General features: G+C 49.5%; 1 protein-coding gene across 4 annotated transcripts in view; it reads right to left on the bottom strand.

The window, feature by feature from the left end:
* Window positions 1–25,892, bottom strand: part of ESRRA (estrogen related receptor alpha) — a 70,782-nt gene that overhangs the window by 17,410 nt on the left and 27,480 nt on the right. For all 4 annotated transcript variants that reach the window (XM_063944970.1, XM_063944969.1, XM_063944971.1 and 1 more), the window contains one exon: window positions 25,618–25,785. In XM_063944970.1, the coding sequence (XP_063801040.1) occupies window positions 25,618–25,785 (168 nt within the window). The remainder of the gene's footprint in view (window positions 1–25,617; window positions 25,786–25,892) is intronic.

Genomic DNA, 25,892 nt, shown 5'->3' with positions numbered 1-25,892 from the left:
GGGAACAGTCAAAGCTTTTGAGCCTGTTGGTGCCTCGGATCAAGATCCTACTCTACACCCCTATGTCTTTCCTTGTGGAGCCCAGTGTACCTCGCAGAAAGAGTTTTAACAAAGGTAAGTTCTTACCATAAAACTTGTTTTTCTCTAATGTCCTAGTGGATACTGGGGACTGTACTTTAGTACCGTGGGAAGTCCCAAAGCTCCCAGAACGGGTGGGAAAGTGCTGAGACCTTTGCAAAACTGCCTGACCAAACTGAAGGTCATACTTAGCCATGGTGTCGAACCTACAGAACTTTACAAACGTGTTCGAACCAGACCAAGTAGCTGCTCGGCACAACTGTAAGGCTGAGACGCCCTGGGCAGCCACCCAGGAAGAACACACTGATCTCGTGGAGTGGGCCTGAATAGACGTTGGCAAAGGCAGAGCCACCGAAGTATAGGCTTGTTGAATGGTCAGCCTGAGCCAACGAGCAACGGACTGCTTAGAAGCCGGACGACCAATCTTGGTGGCATCGTAAAGGACAAACAGCGAGTCAGATTTCCGATGATGAGCAGTCCCTCTTGACATAAATCTTCAGCGCCCTCACCACGTCCAAGGACTCTAGGGCAACTGAAGCGTCAGCCAACACAGGAACCACAATTGGTTGATTCACGTGAAAAGCTGACACCACTTTTGGCAAAAACTGAGGCCGGGTCCTGAGTTCCACCCTATCCTCAGTGATCGCGCCGAGCAAAAAAAAATTTGGGGTCCCAGGGACCCCTCACTTTAAGAAATTTGGTTCCTATGCCACTACTTCTGGGTCCCATCACATATTATGGGGGGTGAGGGCAGGCAAGAAAGTGGTTAGGGGCAGGCAGTGCTGAGGGTATAGAGGGGGAAGGGTAGATAGAAATTTGGGCAATACTGGGGGAAAGGAGGGGGAAGGGTAGATAGAAATTTGGGCAATACTGGGGGAAAGGAGGGGGTTGGGGGCAGGCAATACTAGGGGCAGGGATTGAGGGTAAGGGTGGATAGCAGTTGGAATGTTGGATGGTGTTATGGGCACTGAGGAGGTGTGTGTGCGAGATATATATATATATATATAGATATAGATATATATATATATATATATATATACACACACACAATGTTGGGCACTGTGTGGCTATGAAGGGTGTATAATGAGCACTGTGTAGGTATGGAGGGTGTTATAGGAACTGTGGGGTGTGTATGCTGGCCACTGTGGGGGATGTACACAAGCGGTGCATGGTGTGGGAATGAAGAGTGTATAATGAGCACTGTGTGGGTATGGAAGGTGTTATGGCCACTGTGGGGGTGTATCATCTGGGTATGGAAGGTATTTTAGGCACTGTGGGGGGGATGCGGTCAAGATCTCGGCGGTCGAAATACAGTCGCCGGAATCCCGGCCGGCACAATCCCAACATATTCTCCCTCCGTGGGTGTCCACGACACCCATAGAGGGAGAATAAATTAGTGTGCCGAGCGTAGCGAGGCACTGTGCCCACAGCGTGGCGAGCGCAGCGAGCCCGCAGGGGGCTGCGTTCCGCTCGCCAGCCCTGTTGGGATTGCGTGGTCGGGATTCCGGCGTCAGTATTTTGACCGCCGGGATACCGTCCAGCGGGATTTAGTACTGTTCCCCTGTGGGGTGTGTATGCTGGTCAGTGTGTGGGCATGAAGGGTGTATAATAAGCACTGTGTAGATATGGAGGGTGTTATGGCCACTGTGGGGGTGTACCATTTGCGTATGGAGGGTATTAGATGCACTGAGGGGTGTGTATGCTGTGCACGGTGTGGGTATGAAGGGTCTATAATGAGCCCTGTGTGGGAATGGAGGGTGTTATGGGCACTGTGGGCATGAAGGGTGTGTAAGGAGTACTGTGTGGGTATGGAGGGTGTTATGGGCACTGTGGGGTGTGTATGCTGGGCACTGTGGGGGTGTAGTTATGCTTAGCACCGTGTGGGTATGGGCGATGCATATGTTGGACACTGCAGGTATGGAGGATAGATATATGTTGTCCACTATGGGGGTACTGGGGGTGTGTATATTGGGCAGAGTGGGGGTATGAGCGGAGTGTATGATGGGCACTACCCCAACCCCACCATTTGCATTGTTACCCGCCTACTCCCTCCCTCTGTTAGCTCCTTACCAGCACAACTACATGCAGCCAGAGACGCCGTGCACTGGATGAGGTGGGCTTGCTGCTCACAAGTGAGCACAGTCTCCCTGCCCCTCATGGGTCCGCTGTACCTCTGTCACCGCAATGTTCCCGGCTGCCAGTAAGTTCCGGAGTTGTCCACTATGGGGGTACTGGGGGTGTGTATATTGGGCAGAGTGGGGGTATGAGCGGAGTGTATGATGGGCACTACCCCAACCCCACCATTTGCATTGTTACCCGCCTACTCCCTCCCTCTGTTAGCTCCTTACAAGCACAACTACATGCAGCCAGAGACGCTGTGCACTGGATGAGGTGGGCTTGCTGCTCACAAGTGAGCACAGTCTCCCTGCCCCTCATGGGTCCGCTGTACCTCTGTCACCGCAATGTTCCCGGCTGCCAGTAAGTTCCGGAGGCAGAGATCCTAGCCCGCTGCAGCGTCTCTGCCATATTCCCAGCAAGGACCAGCAGGAATCAAATCAAGTCCTGTTGTGCAGTCTCTGGAGCGGTACGCTGGCGAGCAGGGAGGAGGGATGCCTAAGGCGGGCTTGGCTGGGGAGACGCTGTCGGCGGCGATTGGATGCAGAGACAGGCAATGAGGAACTTTATTGGTTGAGGCGCACAGGGCAGTGAGCGACAGCACGTACTGCGGGACCCGCTCATTTTTAAAAACCGAGTCCCTCACTGCTGTAGCGCGTAAAAATGCGCTATAGCGCGTATTTTGCGATCACTGTATCCTCGTGAAATATCAAGTACGGGCTCTTACAGGATAAGGTCCCCAATTCAGAGACACGTCTTGCAGATGCCAACGCCAGCAACATGACAGTCTTCCAAGTGAGAAACTTAAATTCCACCATTTGTAAGGGTTGAAACCAGTCCGACTGAAGAAAGGACAAAACCACATTGAGATCCCACGGAGAAGTGGGAGGTACGAAGGGCGGTTGCATATGAAGAACTCCTTTTAGGAAAGTCTGTACTTCCGGCAACATTGCAAGTTGTTTCTGGAAGAAGATAGAAAGCACCGAAATCGGTACTTTGACGGAGCCTAACCGCAGGCCCATATCCACACCCGCTTGTAGGAATAGGAGAAAACGACCAAATCAAAATTCCACGGGAGAAACCTTTCTACCCTCACACCAAGAAACATATTTTTTCCCAGATACGGTGGTAATGTTTTTACGTAAGCACTTCCCGGGCCTGTACCATAGTGGAAATAACCCTTGAGGGAAGACCTTTTCTGGCTAGAATCTCCCTCTCAACTTCCAAGCCGTCAAACGTAGCCACTGTAAGTCTGGATAGACGAATGGTCCTTGCTGAAGAAGGTCCTTTAGAAGCGGCAGAGACCAGGGTTCTTCCAGAGACATGGTCATGAGGTAGATGCATACCAGACTCGCCGAGGCCAATCCGGGGCAATTAGAATTGCCTAAACGCTTTTCCTTTTGAGTCTTTTTAGAACTCTTGGAATGAGTGGGATTGGAGGAAACAGGTAAACAATCTGGTAAGTCCATGGCGTCGTCAGCACGTCTACTGCTACAGGCTGCGGATCCCTCATTCTGGAACAGTAACGGCGTAGCTTCTTGTTGAGACGAGAAGTCATCAGGTCTCTCTGCAAACACCCCCACCAGTGAATCAATTGTTGAAACACCTGAGGATGAAGGCCCCATTTCCCCCGGATGGAGGTCATGCCTGCCGAGGAAGTCCACCTCCCAGTTGTCCACTCCTGGAATGAATACGGCTGAGATGGCTCTTGCATTGGCCTCTGCCCAGATGAGGAGTATTTTTGACAGTTCTCGCATTGCTGCTCAGCTTCTTGTTTCTCCCTGTCGGTTTATGTACGCCACCTCGGTGGCGTTGTCCGACTGAACTTGGATAGCTTGATCCTGGAGAAGAGAGGAAGCTTGTAGAAGGGCATTGTAAATCGCCCTGAGTTCCAGGATGTTTATCGGTAGTGCAGGTTCCTGACTCGACCATTTCCTCTGGAACTGGGCCCCTTGGGTCACAGTCCCCCAACTCCGGAGGTTGGCATCCATTGTTAGTAGAATCCAAGACTGGATACTGAAACTCTGGCCTACCACCAGGTGAGGAATTTGTAGCCACCACAACAGGGAAATCCAAGCTCTGGGTGATAGGGTTACACTCTGATGCATGTGCAGATGAGACCCCGAACACTTGTCTAGCAAATGCAGCTGAAACGGACGTGCATGAAATCTCCCGTACTGGACTGCCTTGTATGAGGCCACCATCTTGCCCAGCATACGGGGCCGGAGTACTGAGCTGACCATAGCCTGGACAGTCAAGGCCTTGTCTATTGGAAGAAACACCTTCTGACACACTGTGTCCAGTATCATTCCCAGGAACTGAAGTCGTTGGGATGGTTTCAGGTGAGATTTCTGAAAATTCAGGATCCACCCATGATCCGTAAGCAGGCAAGTCATCAGGTTAATGCTTTGTAGCAGATGTTCCCTGGACATTGCTTTTATCAGGAGATCGTCCAAATAGGGACTATGTTGACTCCCATTTTGCGCAGTTGCAGCATCATCTCCGCCATGACCTTTGTGAACACCCTTGAAGCTATGGAGAGACCAAAGGGTAAGGCTTGAAACTGGAAGTGGCTGTCCAAGATGGTAAGCCTGATGAGGGGACCACATAGGGATGTGCATGTAAGCATCCTTGACGTCTGGGGACACTAGAAACTCCCCCTCCTCCAGACCGGACACCACTGCCCGCAGGGACTCCATCTTGAATTTGAATACCCGCAGATAGGGGTTTAAAGCCTTCAGATTCAATATGGGCTGCATCAAACCGTCCGGTTTTGGCACGACAAAAAGACAGGTAATTAAAATCCTATTTTTACGCCACCCGGTAAATCCTTTTCTTGTAGTCCGTAGAGGATTCTGGGGTCCACATTAGTACCATGGGTTATAGACTGGTCCCTTGGGAGCCATGGGAGTTTAATAGTGTGGGTTAGCTCCTCCCTCTATGCCCCTCCTAACAGACTCAGTTTAGAAAATGTGCCCGGTGAAGCCGGTCACAGCTAGGGGAGCTCCTAGAGTGTTAGGTACAGGAAGGCTGCTGGCAACAGCCTCCCTGCTTCGTGGGACTTAGAAGTTATTGGTTCTCTAAGTCCCCCCCTATCTCCGCTGACAAGACACTGAGCTCCTGAGGGTGCTGATCGCAAGCCCACGAGGCGACCGCTCACTCCCGCAGCACGTAAGACGTAAGAGAAACCCCCTGTTGTGTAACGAAGGAGGCACTGGAACCAAAACTCCTGTTTGTAAAAGCTTTTGAATGGCCTCCTGCAAGGTAACTATTGCTATGGTTGAAGCTGGCAAGCCCGACCTGAAGAATCTGTGGGGAGGAAACACTTGAAATTCCAGCCGGTATCCTTGGGAGATGAGGTCCCTCACCCAAGGATCCCGGCAGGACTCCGTCCATACATAGGCGAAGTGTTGAAGGCCAGCACCTACCTGAAAGTCGCCTTGCTGATGGGGCCAACCGTCACGCGGAGCGCTTCGTGGCAGGGGACCCGGAGGTCTGGTCCAGGGATGCAGCAGCTGCTGGTTTCCGGGACTTACCGCGAGATCCTCTAACAGCATTGGAGGCCCCTCTGCCTCTGAATCTTGCCACATGAAAGGACCGCAAATAAGGCCCCGAGTAGGGACAACAGCAGATACGTAGACTTACCCGCCATTGCCTGAGAGATCCACTTGTTCAACTCTTCGCCAAATAGTGCATCTCCTGTAAAGCGAAGATTCTCCACACCCTTTTTGGAATCAGCATCCGCTGACCATTGACGCAACCACAGGGCTCTGTGGGCCGAAACCGCCATAGCAGTAGTGCGTCCATTAATCTGACATAATTCCTCAACACCCTCACTCATAAAGTTTGCAGCATCCTGGATATGCTGCAGCAGCGTAATGATTTCCTCCTGAGGCAGGGAGTTAAATCCATTTACTATATTATCAGACCATTTGACCACTGCCATTGAAATCCAACCACAAACTATAGTGGGACGCTGAGCCACGCTCGCCGCAGTATATAGTGCTTTGAGAATGGTCTCAATCTTACGGTCAGCTGGGTCCTTAACAGATACAGCCCCAGGTACCAGTAGAACCAGCTTACGTGACAGCCTGGACACAGAAGTATCGACTGATAGGAAGGTATGGGAAACCCCACCATCTTCAGCAGGGAAGGGAAAGGATGATAACAAACTCTGAGGAGTTTTGAATTTCTTATCAGGATTGGCTTACGCTTTTTTGGCCAGGAAGTTTAATTCCTTAGATATAGGAAAAGTGGCTAAGGATTTAGGTTTTACATTAAAATACAATTCCTCTTCTAGTTCTGTTTCCTTATTGGGTATGTTAAGAACCTCCCTAATAGCATACATTAGGGCTCCCACCCCCGGGGACAGATATCTGTCCTCCTCCATATCAACTTCTGTTTCATCTAAGTCTGGAAGTTCAGAATCAGACTGGAGCACCTGTGGAAGTGTACGTTTACGTGACATTAACAGAGGGGGCTGAGGAGCCTGTCTGTGAACTGCAGCCTTAAGGCTAGTACTCACTGGCCGATGCGGGAGAGATGTGTGCTGAGCGAACCGGTCAGCACACATCTCTCCCGCCGCTCAGCACAGCACAACGTGTGCTGAGCGTGCGGGGGCGGTCATTTCACCCAGCAGTTAGATTTGGGTGTGGTGTGTTCAAACTGAAATCTAAATTGCAGTGTAAAAAATAAGATTTTAAACCTACCGGTAAATCTTTTTCTCGTAGTCCGTAGAGGATGCTGGGACTCGGTAAGGACCATGGGGATAGACTGGCTCCGCAGGAGACATGGGCACTTTAAGAAAGACTTTGGATCTGGGTGTGCACTGGCTCCTCCCTCTATGCCCCTCCTCCAGACCTCAGTTAGAGAAACTGTGCCCAGAGGAGACGGACAGTACGAGGAAAGGATTTTTGTTAATCCAAGGGAAAGATTCATACCAGTCACACCGTATAACTTATGATATACTAACCAGTTAACAGTATGAAAACAACATAGCATCAGTCCAAGACCGGTGAAAACTATAACATAACCCTTATGTAAGCAAAACTATATACAAGTCTTGCAGAAGAAGTCCGCACTTGGGACGGGCGCCCAGCATCCTCTACGGACTACGAGAAAAAGATTTACCGGTAGGTTTAAAATCTTATTTTCTCTAACGTCCTAGAGAATGCTGGGACTCCGTAAAGACCATGGGGATTATACCAAAGCTCCCAAACAGGCGGTAGAGTGCGGATGACTCTGCAGCACCGATTGAGCAAACAAGAGGTCCTCCTCAGCCAGGGTATCAAACTTATAGAACTTTGCAAAGGTGTTTGACCCCGACCAAGTAGCAGCTCGGCACAGCTGTAGTGCCGAGACCCCTCGGGCAGCCGCCCAAGACGAGCCCAACTTCCTAGTGGAATGGGCCTTAACCGATTTTGGTAACGGCAATCCTGCCGTAGAATGCGCCTGCTGAAGCAGGGCCGCCGACCTTGTTGGCTGCATACAGGATAAACAGTGCTTCTGTTTTTCTGATCCTAGCCGTTCTGGCCACGTAAATTTTCAAAGCCCTGACCACATCAAGGGACTCGGAATCCTCCAAGTCACGTGTAGCCACAGGCACGACAATAGGTTGGTTCATATGAAAGGATGAGACCCCCTTAGATAGGAATTGAGGACGGGTCCGCAATTCCGCTCTATCCATATGGAAAACCAGATATGGGCTTTTATGTGATAAAGCCGCTAATTCCGAAACTCGCCTAGCCGAAGCCAAGGCTATCAACATGACCACCTTCCAAGTGAGATATTTCAACTCCACTGTTCTAAGTGGTTCAAACCAATGTGACTTAAGGAAACTTAACACCACGTTAAGGTCCCAAGGCGCCACCGGAGGTACAAAAAGAGGCTGAATATGCAGTACTCCCTTCACAAAAGTCTGTACTTCAGGTAGAGAGGCCAATTCCTTTTGAAAGAAAATGGATAAGGCCGAAATCTGAACTTTAATGGAGCCTAATTTTAGGCCCAAATTCACTCCAGTTTGTAGGAAGTGAAGAAAACGGCCTAGATGGAATTCTTCCGTAGGAGCATTCCTGGCCTCACACCAAGAAACATATTTTCGCCATATTCGGTGATAATGTTTAGATGTCACGTCCTTCCTAGCCTTTATTAGCGTAGGAATGACCTCATCCGGAATACCCTTTTCCGCTAGGATCCGGCGTTCAACCGCCATGCTGTCAAACGCAGCCGCGGTAAGTCTTGTAACAGACAGGGACCCTGTTGCAACAGGTCCTGTCTTAGAGGAAGAGGCCACGGATCTTCTGTGAGCATTTCCTGCAGATCCAGATACCAGGTCCTTCGTGGCCAATCCGGAACAATGAGTATTGTTCTCACTCCTCTTTTTCTTATTATTCGCAACACCTTGGGTATGAGAGGAAGAGGAGGAAATACATAGAACGACTGGAACACCCATGGTGTCACTAGGGCGTCCACAGCTACCGCCTGAGGATCTCTTGACCTGGCACAATACCTTTGTAGCTTTTTGTTGAGACGGGACGCCATCATGTCTATTTGGGGCAGTCCCCACTGACTTGCAATCTGTGCGAAGACTTCCTGATGAAGTCCCCACTCTCCCGGATGCAGGTCGTGTCTGCTGAGGAAGTCTGCTTCCCAGTTGTCCACTCCCGGAATGAACACTGCTGACAGTGCGCTTACATGATTCTCCGCCCAGCGAAGAATTCTGGTGGCTTCCTCCATCGCCACTCTGCTCCTTGGGCCGCCTTGGCGGTTTACATGAGCCACTGCGGTGATGTTGTCTGACTGGATCAGAACTGGTTGGTCGCGAAGTAAGTTCTCCGCTTGACATAGGGCATTGTATATGGCCCTTAGTTCCAGGATGTTGATGTGAAGACAAGTCTCTTGACTTGACCAAAGGCCTTGGAAATTTCTTCCCTGTGTGACTGCTCCCCAACCTCAGAGGCTCGCGTCCGTGGTCACCAGGATCCAATCCTGAATGCCGAACCTGCGGCCCTCTAGAAGGTGAGCACTCTGCACCCACCACAGGAGATACCCTGGCCCTGGGGGACAGGGTGATCCGCTGATGCATTTGCAGATGTGACCCGGACCATTTGTCCAATAGGTCCCATTGGAAAGTCCTTGCATGGAACCTGCCGAAGGGAATGGCTTCGTACTTCGCCACCATTTTTCCCAGGACTTGAGTGCAATGATGTACTGACACTTGTTTTGGCTTCAACAGGTTCTTGACTAGAGTCATGAGTTCCTGCGCTTTTTCTATTGGAAGAAAAACCCTTTTCTGGTCTGTGTCCAGAATCATGCCCAAGAAGGGCAGACAAGTCGTAGGATTCAGCTGCGACTTTAGAATATTAAGAATCCAGCCGTGTCGCTGTAACACCTTCAGTGAAATGGATACGCTGTTCAGCAACTTCTCCCGTGATCTCGCTTTTATGAGGAGATCGTCCAAGTACGGGATAATTGTGACACCCTGCTTGCGCAGGAGCACCATCATTTCCGCCATTACCTTGGTGAAAATTCTCGGGGCCGTGGAAAGCCCAAACGGCAAATTGGTAATGACAATCCTGTACCGCAAATCTCAGGTACGCCTGAGGAGGAGGATATATGGGAACATGCAGGTATGCATCCTTTATGTCCAGAGATACCATAAAATCCCCCCCTTCCAGGCTGGCGATGACGGCTCTGAGCGATTCCATTTTGAATTTGAACCGTTTTAAGTAAAGGTTCAGGGATTTTAAATTCAAAATGGGTCTGACCGAACCGTCCGGTTTCGGGACCACAAACAGAGTTGAGTAGTACCCCTTTCCTCTTTGAAGCAGGGGAACCTCGACCACCACTTGTTGAAGACACAATTTGTGAATCGCATGTAACACTATCTCTCCCTTTCCAGGGGAGAAGTCGGTAGCGCAGATTTGAAAAACCGGCGAGGAGGCACCTCTTCGAATTCCAGCTTGTATCCCTGGGAAACAATTTCTATTGCCCAAGGATCCACCTGTGAGTGAACCCAGATGTGGCTGAAAAGTCGAAGACGTGCCCCCACTGGAGCGGACTCCCTCAGGGGAGCCCCAGCGTCATGCGGTGGATTTTGCAGAGGCCGGGGAGGACTTATGTTCCTGGGAACTAGCTGTGTTGTGCAGCTTTTTCCCTCTGCCCTTACCTCTGGCAAGAAAGGACAATCCACGTACTCTTTTGCTTTTATTTGAACGAAAGGACTGCATTTGATAATGAGGCGCTTTTTTAGATTGTGAGGGAATATAAGGCAAAAAATTCGATTTACCTGCCGTAGCTGTGGAGACGAGGTGCGAGAGGCCCTCTCCAAACAATTCCTCACCCTTGTAAGGCAAAAACTCCATATGCCTCTTTGAGTCGGCATCACCTGACCACTGTCGGGTCCATAAGACTCGCCTAGTAGAAATAGACATAGTGTTTATTCTGGAACCCAGTAAACTAATGTCTCTTTGAGCATCCCTCATATATAAGACAGCACCTTTTATATGCCCTAGGGTCATTAAAATGGTATCCTTATCAAGGGTCTCAATATCCGCTGATAAGGAATCTGTCCATGCTGCTACCGCACTACAAACCCAGGCCAACGCAATTGCCGGTCTGAGTAACGTACCAGAATGTGTGTAAATGTACTTCAAGGTAACCTCCTGCTTGCGGTCAGCAGGATCCTTGAGGGTAGCCGTATCTTGGGAAGAGAGCGCTATCTTTTTTGATAAGCGTGTCAAAGCCTTGTCTACCCTAGGGGAGGATTCCCACCGTATTCTGTACTTTGGCGGGAAAGGATACGCTATAAGAATCCTTTTGGGAATCTGCAGTTTTTTGTCTGGAGTTTCCCACGCTTTTTCGCATAATTCGTTCAGCTCATGTGAGGAGGGAAAGGTGACCTCAAGTTTCTTTCCCTTATACATGTGTACCCTCTTGCCAGGGACAGGGGTTTCCTCTGTGATATGCAAAACATCTTTTATTGCAATAATCATATATCGAATACATTTAGCCACTTTTGGCTGTAATTTTGCATCATCGTAGTCGACACTGGAGTCTGAATCTGTGTCGGTATCTGTGTCTACTATTTGGGATAGTGGGCGCTTCTGAGACCCCGAAGGTCCCGGCGACATTGGGACAGACATGGGTTGACTCCCTGACTGTACCCTAGCTTCAGCTATATCTAATCTTTTGTGCAATAAATTAACATTAGCACTTAAAACATTCCACATATCCATCCAGTCAGGTGTTGGTGCTGCAGACGGAGACCTTACATTCATACACTCCCCCTCCTCCTTAGGTGAGCATTCAACCTCAGACATGTCGACACACGCGTACCGACACACCACACACACACACACACACAGGGAAGCTCTTTTCTGAAGACAGGTTCCCCACCAGGCCCTTTGGAGAGCCAGAGAGAGAGTATACCAGCACACACCCCAGCGCTATATGACCCAGGAAAAAACACAGAATGTTTACCCAGTAGCGCTTTTCAAGTATGTATATGAGCCAATTATGTGCCCCCCCTCTACTTTAAAACCCTCTTTCACCGTGGTATCAAGCAGGGGAGAGTCCGGGGAGCTTCTCAGCGGTGCTGTGGAGAAAAATGGCGCTGGTGAGTGCTGAGGGAGGAGCCCCGCCCCCTCGGCGGCGGGCTTCTGTCCCGCTCAAAATTCTTAAAAACATGACGGGGGCTCTTTATATACATGTACAGTGCCCAGCTGTACATGTATATATGTACAATTGCCACAGGAGAGGTTTATATTGCTGCCCAGGGCACCCCCCCTGCGCCCTGCACCCTTTACAGTGACCGATGTGTGTGAGGTGAATGGGAGCAATGGCGCACAGCTTCACTGCTGTGCGTTACCTCTATGAATATCAAGCTGTCTTTTCCTCTCATACTCACCCGGCTTCTATCTTCCGGCTCTGCGAGGAGGACGGCGGGGCGGCTCTGGGACGGACGGCGAGGGTGAGATCTGCGTACCGATCCCTCTGGAGCTAATGGTGTCCAGTAGCCTAAGAAACAGAGTCCTGAAACTCAGAGAAGTGGGTCTGTTTCTCTCTCCTCAGTCCCTCGATGCAGGGAGTCTGTTGCCAGCAGGCTCCCTGAACATAAAAAACCTAACTAAAATACTTTCAGGAGAGCTCCCTGAAATGCACCCAGTCTCCACTGGGCACAGTATCAAACTGAGGTCTGGAGGAGGGGCATAGAGAGAGGAGCCAGTGCACACCCAGATCCAAAGTCTTTCTTAAAGTGCCCATGTCTCCTGCGGAGCCCGTCTATCCCCATGGTCCTTACGGAGTCCCAGCATCCTCTAGGACGTTGGAGAAAATAAGAATTTACTCACCGGTAATTCTATTTCTCGTAGTCCGTAGTGGATGCTGGGAACTCCGTAAGGACCATGGGGGATAGCGGGCTCCGAAGGAGACTGGGCACATCTAAGAAAGAATTAGGACTACCTGGTGTGCACTGGCTCCTCCCTCTATGCCCCTCCTCCAGACCTCAGTTAGGAAACTGTGCCCGGAAGAGCTGACACAATAAGGAAAGGATTTGGAATCCCGGGTAAGACTCATACCAGCCACACCAATCACACCGTACAACTCGTGATACTATACCCAGTTAATAGTATGAATAACAACTAAGCCTCTCAACAGATGGCTCCAACAATAACCCTTTAGTAAAGCAATAACTATACACAGGTATTGCAGACAATCCGCACTTGGGATGGGCGCCCAGCATCCACTACGGACTACGAGAAATAGATTTACCGGTGAGTAAATTCTTATTTTCTCTGACGTCCTAGTGGATGCTGGGAACTCCGTAAGGACCATGGGGATTATACCAAAGCTCCCAAACGGGCGGGAGAGTGCGGATGACTCTGCAGCACCGAATGAGCAAACTCAAGGTCCTCCTCAGCCAGGATATCAAACTTGTAGAATTTTGCAAATGTGTTTGAACCCGACCAAGTAGCAGCTCGGCAAGGTTGTAAAGCCGAGACCCCTCGGGCAGCCGCCCAAGAAGAGCCCACTTTCCTCGTGGAATGGGCTTTTACAGATTTAGGATGCGGCAGTCAAGCCGCAGAATGTGCAAGTTGAATCGTGCTACAGATCCAGCGAGCAATAGTCTGCTTTAAAGCAGGAGCACCCAGCTTGTTGGGTGCATACAGGATAAATAGCGAGACAGTCTTCCTGACTCAAGCCGTCCTGGAAACATAGATTTTCAGGGCCCTGACTACATCTAGCAACTTGGAATCCTCCAAGTCCCGAGTAGCCGCAGGCACCACAATAGGGTGGTTCAAATGAAACGCTGATACCACCTTAGGAAGAAATTGGGGACGAGTCCTCAATTCCGCCCTATCCATATGGAAAATCAGATAAGGGCTTTTACAAGACAAAGCCGCCAATTCTGACACACGCCTGGCCGAAGCCAAGGCCAACAGCATGACCACTTTCCACGTGAGATATTTTAGCTCCACGGTTTTAAGTGGCTCAAACCAAATGCGACTTTAGGAAATCCAACACCACGTTGAGATCCCAAGGTGCCACTGGAGGCACAAAAGGGGGCTGAATATGTAGCACTCCCTTAACAAAAGTCTGAACTTCAGGCCGCGAAGCCAGTTCTTTTTGGAAGAAAATCGACAGAGCCGAAATCTGGACCTTAATGGAACCCAATTTGAGGCCCATAGTCACCCCTGACTGTAGGAAGTGCAGAAAACGACCCAGCTGAAATTCCTCCGTTGGGGCCTTCCTGGCCTCACACCACGCAACATATTTTCGCCATATGAGGTGATAATGTATTGCGGTCACATCCTTCCTAGCTTTAATCAGCGTAGGGATGACTTCCTCCGGAATGCCCTTTTCCTTCAGGATCCGGTGTTCAACCGTCATGCCGTCAAACGTAGTCGCGGTAAGTCTTGGAACAGACAGGGCCCCTGCTGCAGCAGGTCCTGTCTGAGCGGCAGAGGCCATGGGTCCTCTGAGATCATTTCTTGAAGTTCTGGGTACCAAGCTCATCTTGGCCAATCCGGAACAATGATTATAGTTATTACTCTTCTCCTTCTTATTCTCCTCAGTACCTTGGGTATGAGAGGAAGAGGAGGGAACACATAACCCGACTGGTACACCCCCGGTGTCACTAGAGCGTCCACAGCTATCGCCTGAGGGTCCCTTGACCTGGCGCAATATCTTTTTAGCTTTTTATTGAGGCGGGACGCCATCATGTCCACCTGTGGTCGTTCCCACCGGTGTACAATCAGCTTGAAGACTTCTGAATGAAGTCCCCACTCTCCCGGGTGGAGGTTGTGTCTGCTGAGGAAGTCTGCTTCCCAGTTTTCCACTCCCGGAATGAACACTGCTGACAGTGCCATCACGTGATTCTCCGCCCATCGAAGAATCCTTGTGGCTTCTGCCATTGCTATCCTGCTTCTTGTGCCGCCCTGTCGATTTACATGCGCGACAGCCGTGATGTTGTCTGACTGAATCAGCACCGGTTGTTTTTGAAGCAGGGATTCTGTTTTACCCAGGGCATTGTAAATGACCCGTAGTTCCAGAATATTTATATGCAAGGAAGTTTTTTGTCCTTGGATGTTTTTTTCCCTGAGCGACTGCCCCCCACCCTCGGAGGCTTGCATTCGTGTTCACCAGGACCCAGTCCTGTATGTCGAATCTGCGGCCTTCACGAAGATGAGCACTCTGCAGCCACCACAGCAGAGACACCCTGGCCCTTGGTGACAGGGTGATCCACTGATGCATCTGAAGATGCGATTCGGACCACTTGTCCAAGAGATCCCACTGGTAGATCCTCGCATGGAACCTGCCAAAGGGAAACGCTTCGTAAGAAGCTACCATCTTTCCCAGGACTCGCGTGCAATGAAGCACCGACACCTGTTTTGGTTGCAGGAGGTCCCTGACCAGAGATGATAATTCCTGGGCCTTCTCCTCCGGGAGAAAAACCTTCTTCTGTTCTGTGTCCAGAATCATACCCAGGAACAGCAGACGCGTCGCGGGAATCAGCTGCGACTTTGGGATATTCAGGATCCAGCCGTGCTGATGCAGCACTTCCTGAGATAGTGCTACGCTGACTAGCCACTGCTCCTTGGACCTCGCCTTTTCAGGAGATCGTCCAAGTACGGGATAATTATAACTCCCTTCTTTCTAAGGAGTATCATCATTTTGGCCATTACCTTGGTAAATACCCTCGGTGCCGTGGACAGACCAAACGGCAACGTCTGGCATTGGTAATGACAGTCCTGTACCACAAACCTGAGGTACTCCTGGTGAGGTGGGTACATGGGGACACCCTCTTCCAGGCTTGTATAACCGCCCTGAGCGATTCCATTTTGAACTTGAACTTCCTTATATAAGTGTTCAAGAATTTTAAATTTAGGATGGGTCTCACCGAACCATCCGGTTTCGGTACCACAACATTGTGGAATAGTAACCCCGCCCCTGTTGAAGGCGGGGGGGGGGTACCTTGATTATCACCTGCTGGAAGTACAGCTAGTGAATAGCGTCCAGCACTACCTCCCTTTCTTTGGGAGCAGCCGGCAAGGCAGATTTGAGGTAACGGCGAGGGGGAGTGGCCTCCAACTTCAGCTTGTATCCCTGAGATACCACTTGTAGAACCCAGGGATCTACCTGTGAGCGAACCCACTGGTCGCTGAAGTTCCGGAGACGCGCCCCCACCGCACCTGGCTCCGCCTGTGGAGCCCCAGCGTCATGCGGTGGACTTTAGAGGAAGCGGGGGAGGATTTTGGTTCCAGGGAACTGGCTGTCTGGTGCAGCTTTTTCCCTCTTCCCCTGCCTCTGGGCAGAAAGGAAGCACCTCTGACCCGCTTGCCTTTTTGTGGCCGAAAGGACTGTACCTGATAATACGGTGCTTTCGTAGGCTGTGAGGAAACCTGAGGTAAAAATGTCGACTTCCCAGCTGTTGCTGTGGATACTAGGTCCGAGAGACCCTCCCCAAACAATTCCTCACTCTTATAAGACAAAACCTCCATGTGCCTTTTAGAAGCAGCATCAACTGTCCACTGCCGAGTCCATAATACTCTTCTGGCAGAAATGGACATTGCATTCATTTTAGATGCCAGCCGGCAAATATCCCTCTGTGCATCTCTCATATATAAGACCACGTCTTTAAAATGCTCTATGGTTAGCAAAATAGTATCCCTGTCTAGTATCCATATTATTTGACAGGGTATCGGACCAAGCTGCTGCAGCACTACACACTGAAGCAATTGCAGGTCTCAGTATGATACCTGAGTGTGTATATACAGACTTCAGGATAGCTTCCTGCTTTTTATCAGCAGGCTCCTTTAAGGCGGCCGTATCCTGAGACGGCAGTGCCACCTTTTTTGGCAAGCGTGTGAGCGCCTTCTCCACCCTAGGGGACGTCTCCCAACATAACCTGTCCTTTGGCGGGACAGGGTACGCCATCAGCAACGTTTTAGAAATTACTATTTTCTTATCTGGGGAACCCCACTTCACACACTTTATTCAATTCATCTGATGGGGGAAGAACCACTGGATGCTTTTTCTCCCCAACTATAATACCCTTTTTTGTGGTAACTGGGTTAATGTCAGAAATGTGCAACACATTTTTCATTGCCGTAATCATACAACGGATGGCCCTTGTGGATTTTACATTTGTCTCATCGTCGTCTACACTGGAGTCAGACTCCGTGTCGACATCTGTGTCTGCCATCTGAGGTAGCGGGCGGTTTTGAGCCCCTGATGGCTTTTGAGACGCCTGGGCAGGCATGAGCTGAGAAGCAGGCTGTCCCACTGCTGTACGTCATCTAGCCTTTATGTAAAGGAGTTGACACTGTCGGTTAATACCTTCCACATATCCACCCAATCTGGTGTCGACCCCGCAGGGGGTGACATCACACTTATCGGCACCTGCTCCGCCTCCATATAATCTTCCTCATCAATCATGTCGACACAGCCGTACCGACACACGCACACACACAGGGAATGCTCTGACTGAGGACAGGACCCCACAAAGTCCTTTGGGGAGACAGAGAGAGAGTATGCCAGCACACACCAGAGCGCTATATAATGCAGGGATTCACACTACACACAGTGATTTTTCCCCTATAGCTGCTATAAATATACAGTTTGCGCCTATATTTAGTGCCCCCCCTCTCTTTTTCACCCTATTGAGCCTGGAAACTGCAGGGGAGAGCCTGGGGAGCGTCCCTCCAGCGGAGCTGTGAGAGAAAATGGCGCCAGTGTGCTGAGGGAGATAGCCCCGCCCCCTTCTCGGCGGACTTCTCCCGCTTTTTTAAGGATATTTTTGGCAGGGGATTTTACACATATATAGTCTTACTGACTATATTATGTGTTTTATGCCAATATAAGGTACTCTTATTGCAGCCCAGAGCGCCCCCCCCCCCCAGCGCCCTGCACCCATCAGTGACCGGAGTGTGTGGTGTGCATGGGGAGCAATGGCGCACAGCTGCAGTGCTGTGCGCTACCTTAATGAAGACCGGAGTCTTCAGCCGCCGATTTCCTGGACGTTCTTCTTGCTACTGGCTCTGCAAGGGGGACGGCGGCGCGGCTCCGGGACCGGACGACCGAGGCTGGGCCTGTGTTCGATCCCTCTGGAGCTAATGGTGTCCAGTAGCCTAGAAGCCCAAGCTAGCTGCAAGCAGGTAGGTTCGCTTCTCTCCCCTAAGTCCCTCGTAGCAGTGAGTCTGTTGCCAGCAGATCTCACTGAAAATAAAAAACCTAAATATATACTTTCTTTTCTAGGAGCTCAGGAGAGCCCCTAGTGTGCAACCAGCTCGGCCGGGCACAGAATTCTAACTGAGGTCTGGAGGAGGGGCATAGAGGGAGGAGCCAGTGCACACCAGGTAGTCCTAATTCTTTCTTAGATGTGCCCAGTCTCCTTCGGAGCCCGCTATCCCCCATGGTCCTTACGGAGTCCCCAGCATCCACTAGGACGTCAGAGAAATAGGATTTTAATACCTACCGGTAAATCCTTTTCTCTTAGTCCGTAGAGGATGCTGGGGACTCCGTAAGGACCATGGGGTATAGACGGGATCCGCAGGAGACATGGGCACACTATAAGACTTTGAATGGGTGTGAACTGGCTCCTCCCTCTATGCCCCTCCTCCAGACCTCAGTTAGAAAACTGTGCCCAGAGAGACGGACATTTCGAGGAAAGAATTTATTGTTTAACACAGTGTCATACCAGCTCACATCACGAATATACCGCAGAACGTGGCATTCAAAAGAATACCAGCCAACGGCATGAAAAATACGCAGTCACATGCTGAGAGAATATGTAACACAACCAGTGTGTCAACACAACCAATAAAAAAAAAACCGCCTGCCATGGCATGCACAACATCAGCAACAGCCTGACAGAAAAGAAACCACAAGAGTGTAACCATAACCAATTACTGCAGACACAGTACGCACTGAGACGGGCGCCCAGCATCCTCTACGGACTAAGAGAAAAGGATTTACCGGTAGGTATTAAAATCCTATTTTCTCCTATGTCCTAGAGGATTCTGGGGACTCCGTAAGGACCATGGGGTTTATACCAAAGCTCCAGACCGGGCGGGAGAGTGCGGACGACTCTGCAGCACCGATTGAGCAACATGAGGACCCCCTCAGCCAGGGTATCAAACTTGTAGAGCTTAGCAAAAGTGTTTGATCCCGACCAAGTATCCGCTCGGCCCAGATGAATCGCAGAGACTCCTCGGGCATCCGCCCAAGAAAACCCACTTTCCAAGTAGAATGGGTCACCACCGAATTCGGTAACGGCAATCCAGCCGTAGAACGAGCACGCCGAATCGGATCACAGATCTAGCGTGTAACAGACTACAGAGACGCAGGCGCCCCTATCATGCTGGAGGCATACTGGAAAAAACAGAGCATCTGTTTCCGCAATCTGAGCCAAATTGGTGACATAAATATTCAAAGCTCTGACTACATCGAGAGACCTTGAATCAGCTCAAGTAACCACAGGCATCAAATATGCTGGTTTCTGCGAAACACCTAAACCACTGTTGGCAGAACTATTATCTGAATTCTCAATTCTCATGTGAGACCCAGCCGCCACTTCCGGCGGACGCCAAAAAGCCAAAAGCATGACCACTCTCCAAGAGAGAAAATTTAACACAACCTTTTAGAAAGGTTCCAATCATTCTGACACAAGAAAACAACACCACGTCAAGGTCCCACGGTGACAATGCGGGCACAAACGGAGGTTGGATGTGCAGTACTCCTTCCACGAAGGTCCGAACCTCCGGAAAGGTCGCCAATTCTTTCTTGAAAGAAAATTTATAAGGCCAAAACCGCTCTTGAATGGAGCCTAACTTTCGGCCTGCACCCACACCTGCTTGCAAAGAATGGAGAAAAACGACCCAACTGAAGGTCTTCCGTAGTATCCTTCTTGGATTCACACCAAGACACATTTTCTCCAAACACGGTGGTAAGGCTTTGCCGTTACTTCTGTTCTAGCCTGAAGAAAAGTGGAAATTACTTTACTGGAAATACCCTTTCTGGCTAGGATATGGCGTTCAACCGCCACGCCGCGCGGTAAGTCTTGATACACACCCGGATCTTGCTGTAACAGTTCCTCACATAGAGGAAGAGGCCAGGGATCCGCTATGAGTAAATCTTGAAGAACTGGACACCAAGCCTTCCTTTTTCAGACCGGAACGATGAGGAACGCCTGAACCTTTGTTCGTCTTACGTTTATCACCTTCAGAAGAGTGAAAACGGAGGGGACACATAGGCCGACTGAAAACACCCAAGGTGTCCCGAGGACGTCCACTGCTATAGCTTGAGTGTCCCCTGACCTGGAACAATATCCCTGAGATCTATCGTTGAGGCGAGACACCAATATGTCGAATTGAGGCACACCTCAAAGACCTGTCGCTTCAGTGAAACTTCTCAATGACGACTGTATATCTCCCTGATGGAGATCGCATCTGCAGAGGAATCTATTTCTCCGTCGTTCACATCCGGACCGAAGACTGCTAATATAGCGATCACCAGTCCTTTCATCCAGCGGAAAACTTTTACGGCATCTGCCAAAGCCGCTTTGCTCCATGTTCCGCCCTAGCGGCTTACTAACACCACAACTGTCAAGTCGTCCGACAGAATTAACACGGCAGATCACAAAGCATATGTTCATTGAGAATAGCTCTTAATTCAAGACAGCTTATTGCAGACAAGCTTCCCAGCTTGACCTTTTCCTCTGGAAATACTTCCCTTGCACGGACTGCTCCCCAGTCTCGGAGATCTGCATGCACGGACACCAGGATCTCATCCTGGATTCGAACCTTCTTCCCTCTAGAAGGTGAGAACTGAGCAGACACCACAGGAGCGATATCCTGGCCATTAGGATTATATTCTGGCACATGTGCAGGTGAGACCCGGACCACATTTCCAACTGGCCCCGTGAAAACCACTCTGGCATTTGACCTGCTTACTGAAAAGCCTCTTAGGCCCCACCATCTTCTTCATCAACAGAACATATTGATGGATTGTCACTGCAAATCGGATCCGACTCTGGATCCTCAGACCTCTTTCACAGGAAAACAGAACTTCAACTGTTCAGTAACTACTCTGATACCCACCTCCGACATCTGCGTCGTTGGGAACAACAGCCATTCCCTGTGTTGAAGAACAGTCAGAGAGAAACAACGATTTGCACCACTTGTTTCTTGACCTCGCCTTAATCAGGAGAGCGTCTCAGTACAGAATGACAATAGCTCTTATTATTGAAAGAGCCCATCATACTGCCATCACTCCAGTGAAATGGCAAAGACAATCCTGGATATCAACCCAGGTAAGCCGAATGCGGAGAAACACGCATTTAACCCCTTTTCTACCTTTACGTGCTGGAGCTCTCTGGTCTGAGAGAATCCATCCTGTAGGACAACCACGTAAAGAGAAATCTTTGTTCTTGTGTTTTTTTTGTTTTGTTTTTTTACACAGGGACAGCAGGACAACGCCCTGAACCTGACGCAACACTGGTATGGCGTCGCGTACTACCTCCCCTTCCAGAGGGGAAACGGCAAGATCTATTTGAAAAAATCAGTGAGGGGAAACATCTGTAAACGCCAGAATGTCCCCCTTTGTATTCTATACTTAACTCACAGGTCCTAGACCATTCCTGGACTGATTGAAAAGTAGTAGACGAGCTCCCACCGGAGTAGGCTCCAGCCAGGTAGACCCAGCGACATGCAGTGGATGTGGTAGAAACAGAAAGCGACATCCACTTCTGCGAACCTAACAAGGCTGCAGAACTCCTACCATTTCACCTTCCACTATCTGCACCGAAAGGGAAAAAAGAACTGTATCGAACCGGTTACAATGATTGTAGCCCACAACAGAATGTGTCACCAACCGTTGTGAATGAGTCTAACTCACGAAGTTAGATTTACCAGTACTATCCGCCGAGACTGACTGAACAGAGGCACATCTCTTGGAGTCAGCCTCAGCATTCCCCCGGCCACACTCCTGTGTTCGCACGGTAGCCTGCCGTAATCTTATAGAGAAGAATCAACATAAGAAACATCCCCTCTCTTTTTAGGGTAATACTATCGGATGCCTTTCCGAATATAAACACTCCCCCATGTGCATGTAATGCAAATAACTCCAAAGCATAGAAATAAAAATATCACTTAGCTTCCTGTGTACGATCCTTTGTGACAGGTCCCCATGTCGACCAGGAGTTGACTTTCACAGTATTCTATCCACGGCGTGAAAAGAATAAACCTACGGACTCCATGTGAGGATCTGAGACCAACTCATCACAGCCGACCTAGAGCTTTATCAACAGAGCGGCCAGCACATGAGAAGGAATACTTAGACTTCAGCATTCATTATAAATCATAATATGAATATACATAACGTAATACACACATCCTATAAATTATATTATATACTATATATAAACATACATACATACTGTACATATAAGCGGATTGTCCGGAACCATCTGGTCCCTAGTGACATTAATGTGTTCTGAATGTGAATGTGTATGATCAGGTACTGAATGCCCCAGTTGTGGATCTAACAGGAAACCTTATAGTCGACAGAAAACATAGTATTCGTCGACAGCAGGGAGTAGTAACCAGGCAAAATAACATTCTTGCGACTCCGAGGGAAGTATACATAAATAATTTTACTAACACTCCCCCACACATACTACCATGTCTGTGCTCGAGCTACAGGCCCATGGAACTGTACCATACATATACATATAAATATATATACACCGGTATAAGGCAGTTACAATATGTTAATTTACACCCAGTAATAACAGTTGGTGCCGACAGGGTCACCCACATACTACTGTGTCTCCCATACAGTGTTTACTTTTGACAAGTATACAACTACCGACCTGTTGATACTGCATCTACGGACTCAAGCACCAACAGGCGTCGGCGATGCCGACAGTGATACCCACAGCTGTTTGTGGCAGAGCACACACGCATGTCAACATATGTTGACTAGAAAGCTATAGTGGGTATATCTGTCAGGGAACACACAGAAATATGCACAACAAAGATTATACGCCCATTTCTAAAACTAGTGCTATATATCCCACAATATAACACTAAAGATTCTGTGCCTCCCCCCCTTTTTGGCGGGGACAGAGAGAAAAATGGCGCTGAACCCTGTTGTGAGGGCTAAGCCCCGCCCCTTTTCGGCGCGCTTCAGCTCTATTAAAATAAAGTTTATTATGCAGGCAGGGGACTGTATATAGTGTCTAGGCACTATATACCTCCACAGAACACATATATATTGCTGTCCAGGGCGCCCCCCCTGCGCCCTGCACCCATGTAACTGTTGGTGTGTGTGGGCGCAATGGCGTGCAGCGTGACCGCTGCAGTATACTGGCGGAGGTGTACTCGGTGTCCGGGCCCCGAAACTGCTTGCCAGTATAACCAAGACCCTCAGTAACTGCTGCTCAGGACGCTCCCCCCCTGGTGTGTGGGAGCAGGGAGCGCAGCGCTACCGCTGCGCTTACCTCGGTCACTGAAGTCTTCTGCCGTCTGACGTCTTCTGTTCTACTTATACTCACCTGGCTTCTGTGAGGGGGGTGACGGCGCGGCTCCGGGAGCAAGCAGCTAGGCGAACCAAGTGATCGAACCCTCTGGAGCTAATGGTGTCCAGTAGCCTAAGAAACAGAGCCCTTGAACTAAGAAGAAGTAGGTCTGACTTCTCTCCCCTCAGTCCCACGATGCAGGGAGCCTGTAGCCAGCAGATCTCCCTGAAAATAAAAAACCTAACAATAAAGTCTTTAGAGAAACTCAGTAGAGCTCCCCTAGTGTGTGTCCAGTCACTCCTGTGCACAAAGTCTAACTAAGGTCTGGAGGAGGGGCATAGAGGGAGGAGCCAGTTCACACCCATTCAAAGTCTTATAGTGTGCCCATGTCTCCTGCGGATCCCGTCTATACCCCATGGTCCTTACGGAGTCCCCAGCATCCTCTAGGACGTAGGAGAAAATAAAGCAGCCAGTATTTACCCTGCACAGAAAAAATAACCCACCCAAATCTAAATCTCTCTGCAAATGTTATATCTGCCACACCTGCAGTGCAAATGGTTTTGTCCAACTGCTAACAAATTTACTGCTGCGATCAACTCTGAATTACCCCCACTGTTCACACAGAAGAGATCCCTCAGAAGGTGTAAAGGTATAAGTACACATACAGTAGCCTTATCTGCAGACATTTTGCACACAGAGTGAAAACAACATACAGTGTAGTTATAAACACAAAGTGAAACCACACACACACCCCAGACAGCCCCTGGAGGGACACATAGAGAATGGAGACCACCACACCATATACAACAAAGCAGTACTCTGCTGTGTAAACTCTGATTACTTTTGCTTTGGAGCAGCGGCGCTACCGCTGATATGCTTCCCCCCTTTCCTATGAACCCCCTGGTACCAGTATGGTAGTCTGTGTGGAGGAGCAGCGTGTATACAGCCTTGTTGATCCGCAGCAGCAGGAAATGGCGCCTTTCCCGCCCCTGGTTCCACTCTCCGGGAAGCCCTGCCCCCGTAATGGCGCGCGGTCCCTTCTAAAATTATACTGGCATTAACAATGAAGCAGTGCAATATTAGATGCTGTGCACCCCTAGTGGAAGTGTAACACCCCCCTTTCTGCCTGGGTAATCCGTGGCGGACACCGCAGCTCGTGGCCCATGACCGCCGCGTCTGTCATGCCGCCAATTGTCACCGGGGACCCGCTAATCGGGACCCCGGTGTTAACACTCACCGCACCTGTGTCTCTTCGGCATCTGTTAGAAGGTGGCGGCTAGCTGCCAGCGTGTGCACACACAACGTGGTGTGTGAAACAGCGCCTCAGGAGCTTAATGTCCTGTCCGCTGCGATTACAAACCAGTAACCCTCAGGGGAGGGGGGGGGGGGGGGGGGGGGCTGAACCAGCCTTTTAAGTCCCACGATGTAGGTAGACTGGTTGCCAACTAAAATAAAGATTTGAAGAAAACTCTCTGGAGCTCCAGAGGAATGTACCCGGCTCCTGGGGCACATTTTTCTAAACCGAGTCTGGTAAGAGAGGCATAGAGGGGAGGAGCCAGCACACACAAAAGGTTTCTTAAAGTGCCAGGCTCCAGTGGACCCAATCTATACCCCACGGTACTAAAGTACATTCCCCAGTTTCCATTAGGACGTTAGAGAAATTAAATTAGGATAATAAAAGCTTGGATCCCCCAGAACTGATCTGAAATTTTGTTTATGAGACTGTTCCCACTTTAGGCAGTTCTGGGCCCAAGTCTGGTGATTCACCATTAACCACTTAGTGGAATTCATCCCATTGTCCCGAGTAGACAATGCTTGGTATACAAATTGAGTATCCCTTATCCAAAATTCTAAATCACACATTTTTGGTTCCCGTGTATTGCCATCAGCTATCTCAATGGACAGGTGCTGAAAAACTCCTGTTAGCCGTTTCGCCTGCCGTTAAATAGGTTCTAGGCCTCACCCCCTCCCTTCTTACAATATAAGAAGAATCTAAGTAATATTTTTTGCATGGACTGGATTGAATCTTCCCTGCAAAAAGAATCTGTGATCCAGTACTCTCCCACATTCTGGGAAATTGGGCTTTATTGACTTGCTTTCCAATTCACCCAAGCTAAAGATTTGTAGATGCTTCGGCCACACCACATGCTACTAAAGGAGAGTATATTTTCATGACCCCCGCTGACCTTTGATTGGTTACTCTTCAGGCGTATGCATTATTCTCATTTATCAAATGTTCTGTCAATTGTGAATGTTCTCCTTTTATACTAGAACATGCCGACTTTTATATATACTTTGTAGCAGTATGTTTGTGCGTCAATAAAAATATTATATAAAAGATAAAATAGTAAGAGATGAAGAAAGCAAACTCTCCTGCCAGCCAGAAACTCATGCTGCTCACACACCTGGGATGTTCTTGGCCCAACTGATGATGATGACAATCTCTCGGTCAGCAAGGTCACATAATGTGCTCATGGACTTCAGGTAGCCATCAGGAAGTGCTGGGTCAGGCATAGCAAACAGCTTATCTGGCTCTGCCACCAGCAGATGTGAGACTACAGTGTTCATGGGAGCTAAAGAAGTAGAAAAGAAATGGTGTGATGGAGGAGACCAACAGTCAATTTACTGTATAGTTTACTTTTTCAATTTATCTAAATTATACCATAATAGCAGCCCAATG

Source organism: Pseudophryne corroboree, chromosome 11 (genome assembly GCF_028390025.1).
Source record: "Pseudophryne corroboree isolate aPseCor3 chromosome 11, aPseCor3.hap2, whole genome shotgun sequence".
NCBI lineage: Eukaryota > Metazoa > Chordata > Amphibia > Anura > Myobatrachidae > Pseudophryne > Pseudophryne corroboree.
This window is presented reverse-complemented; position numbering and strand designations above follow the sequence as displayed.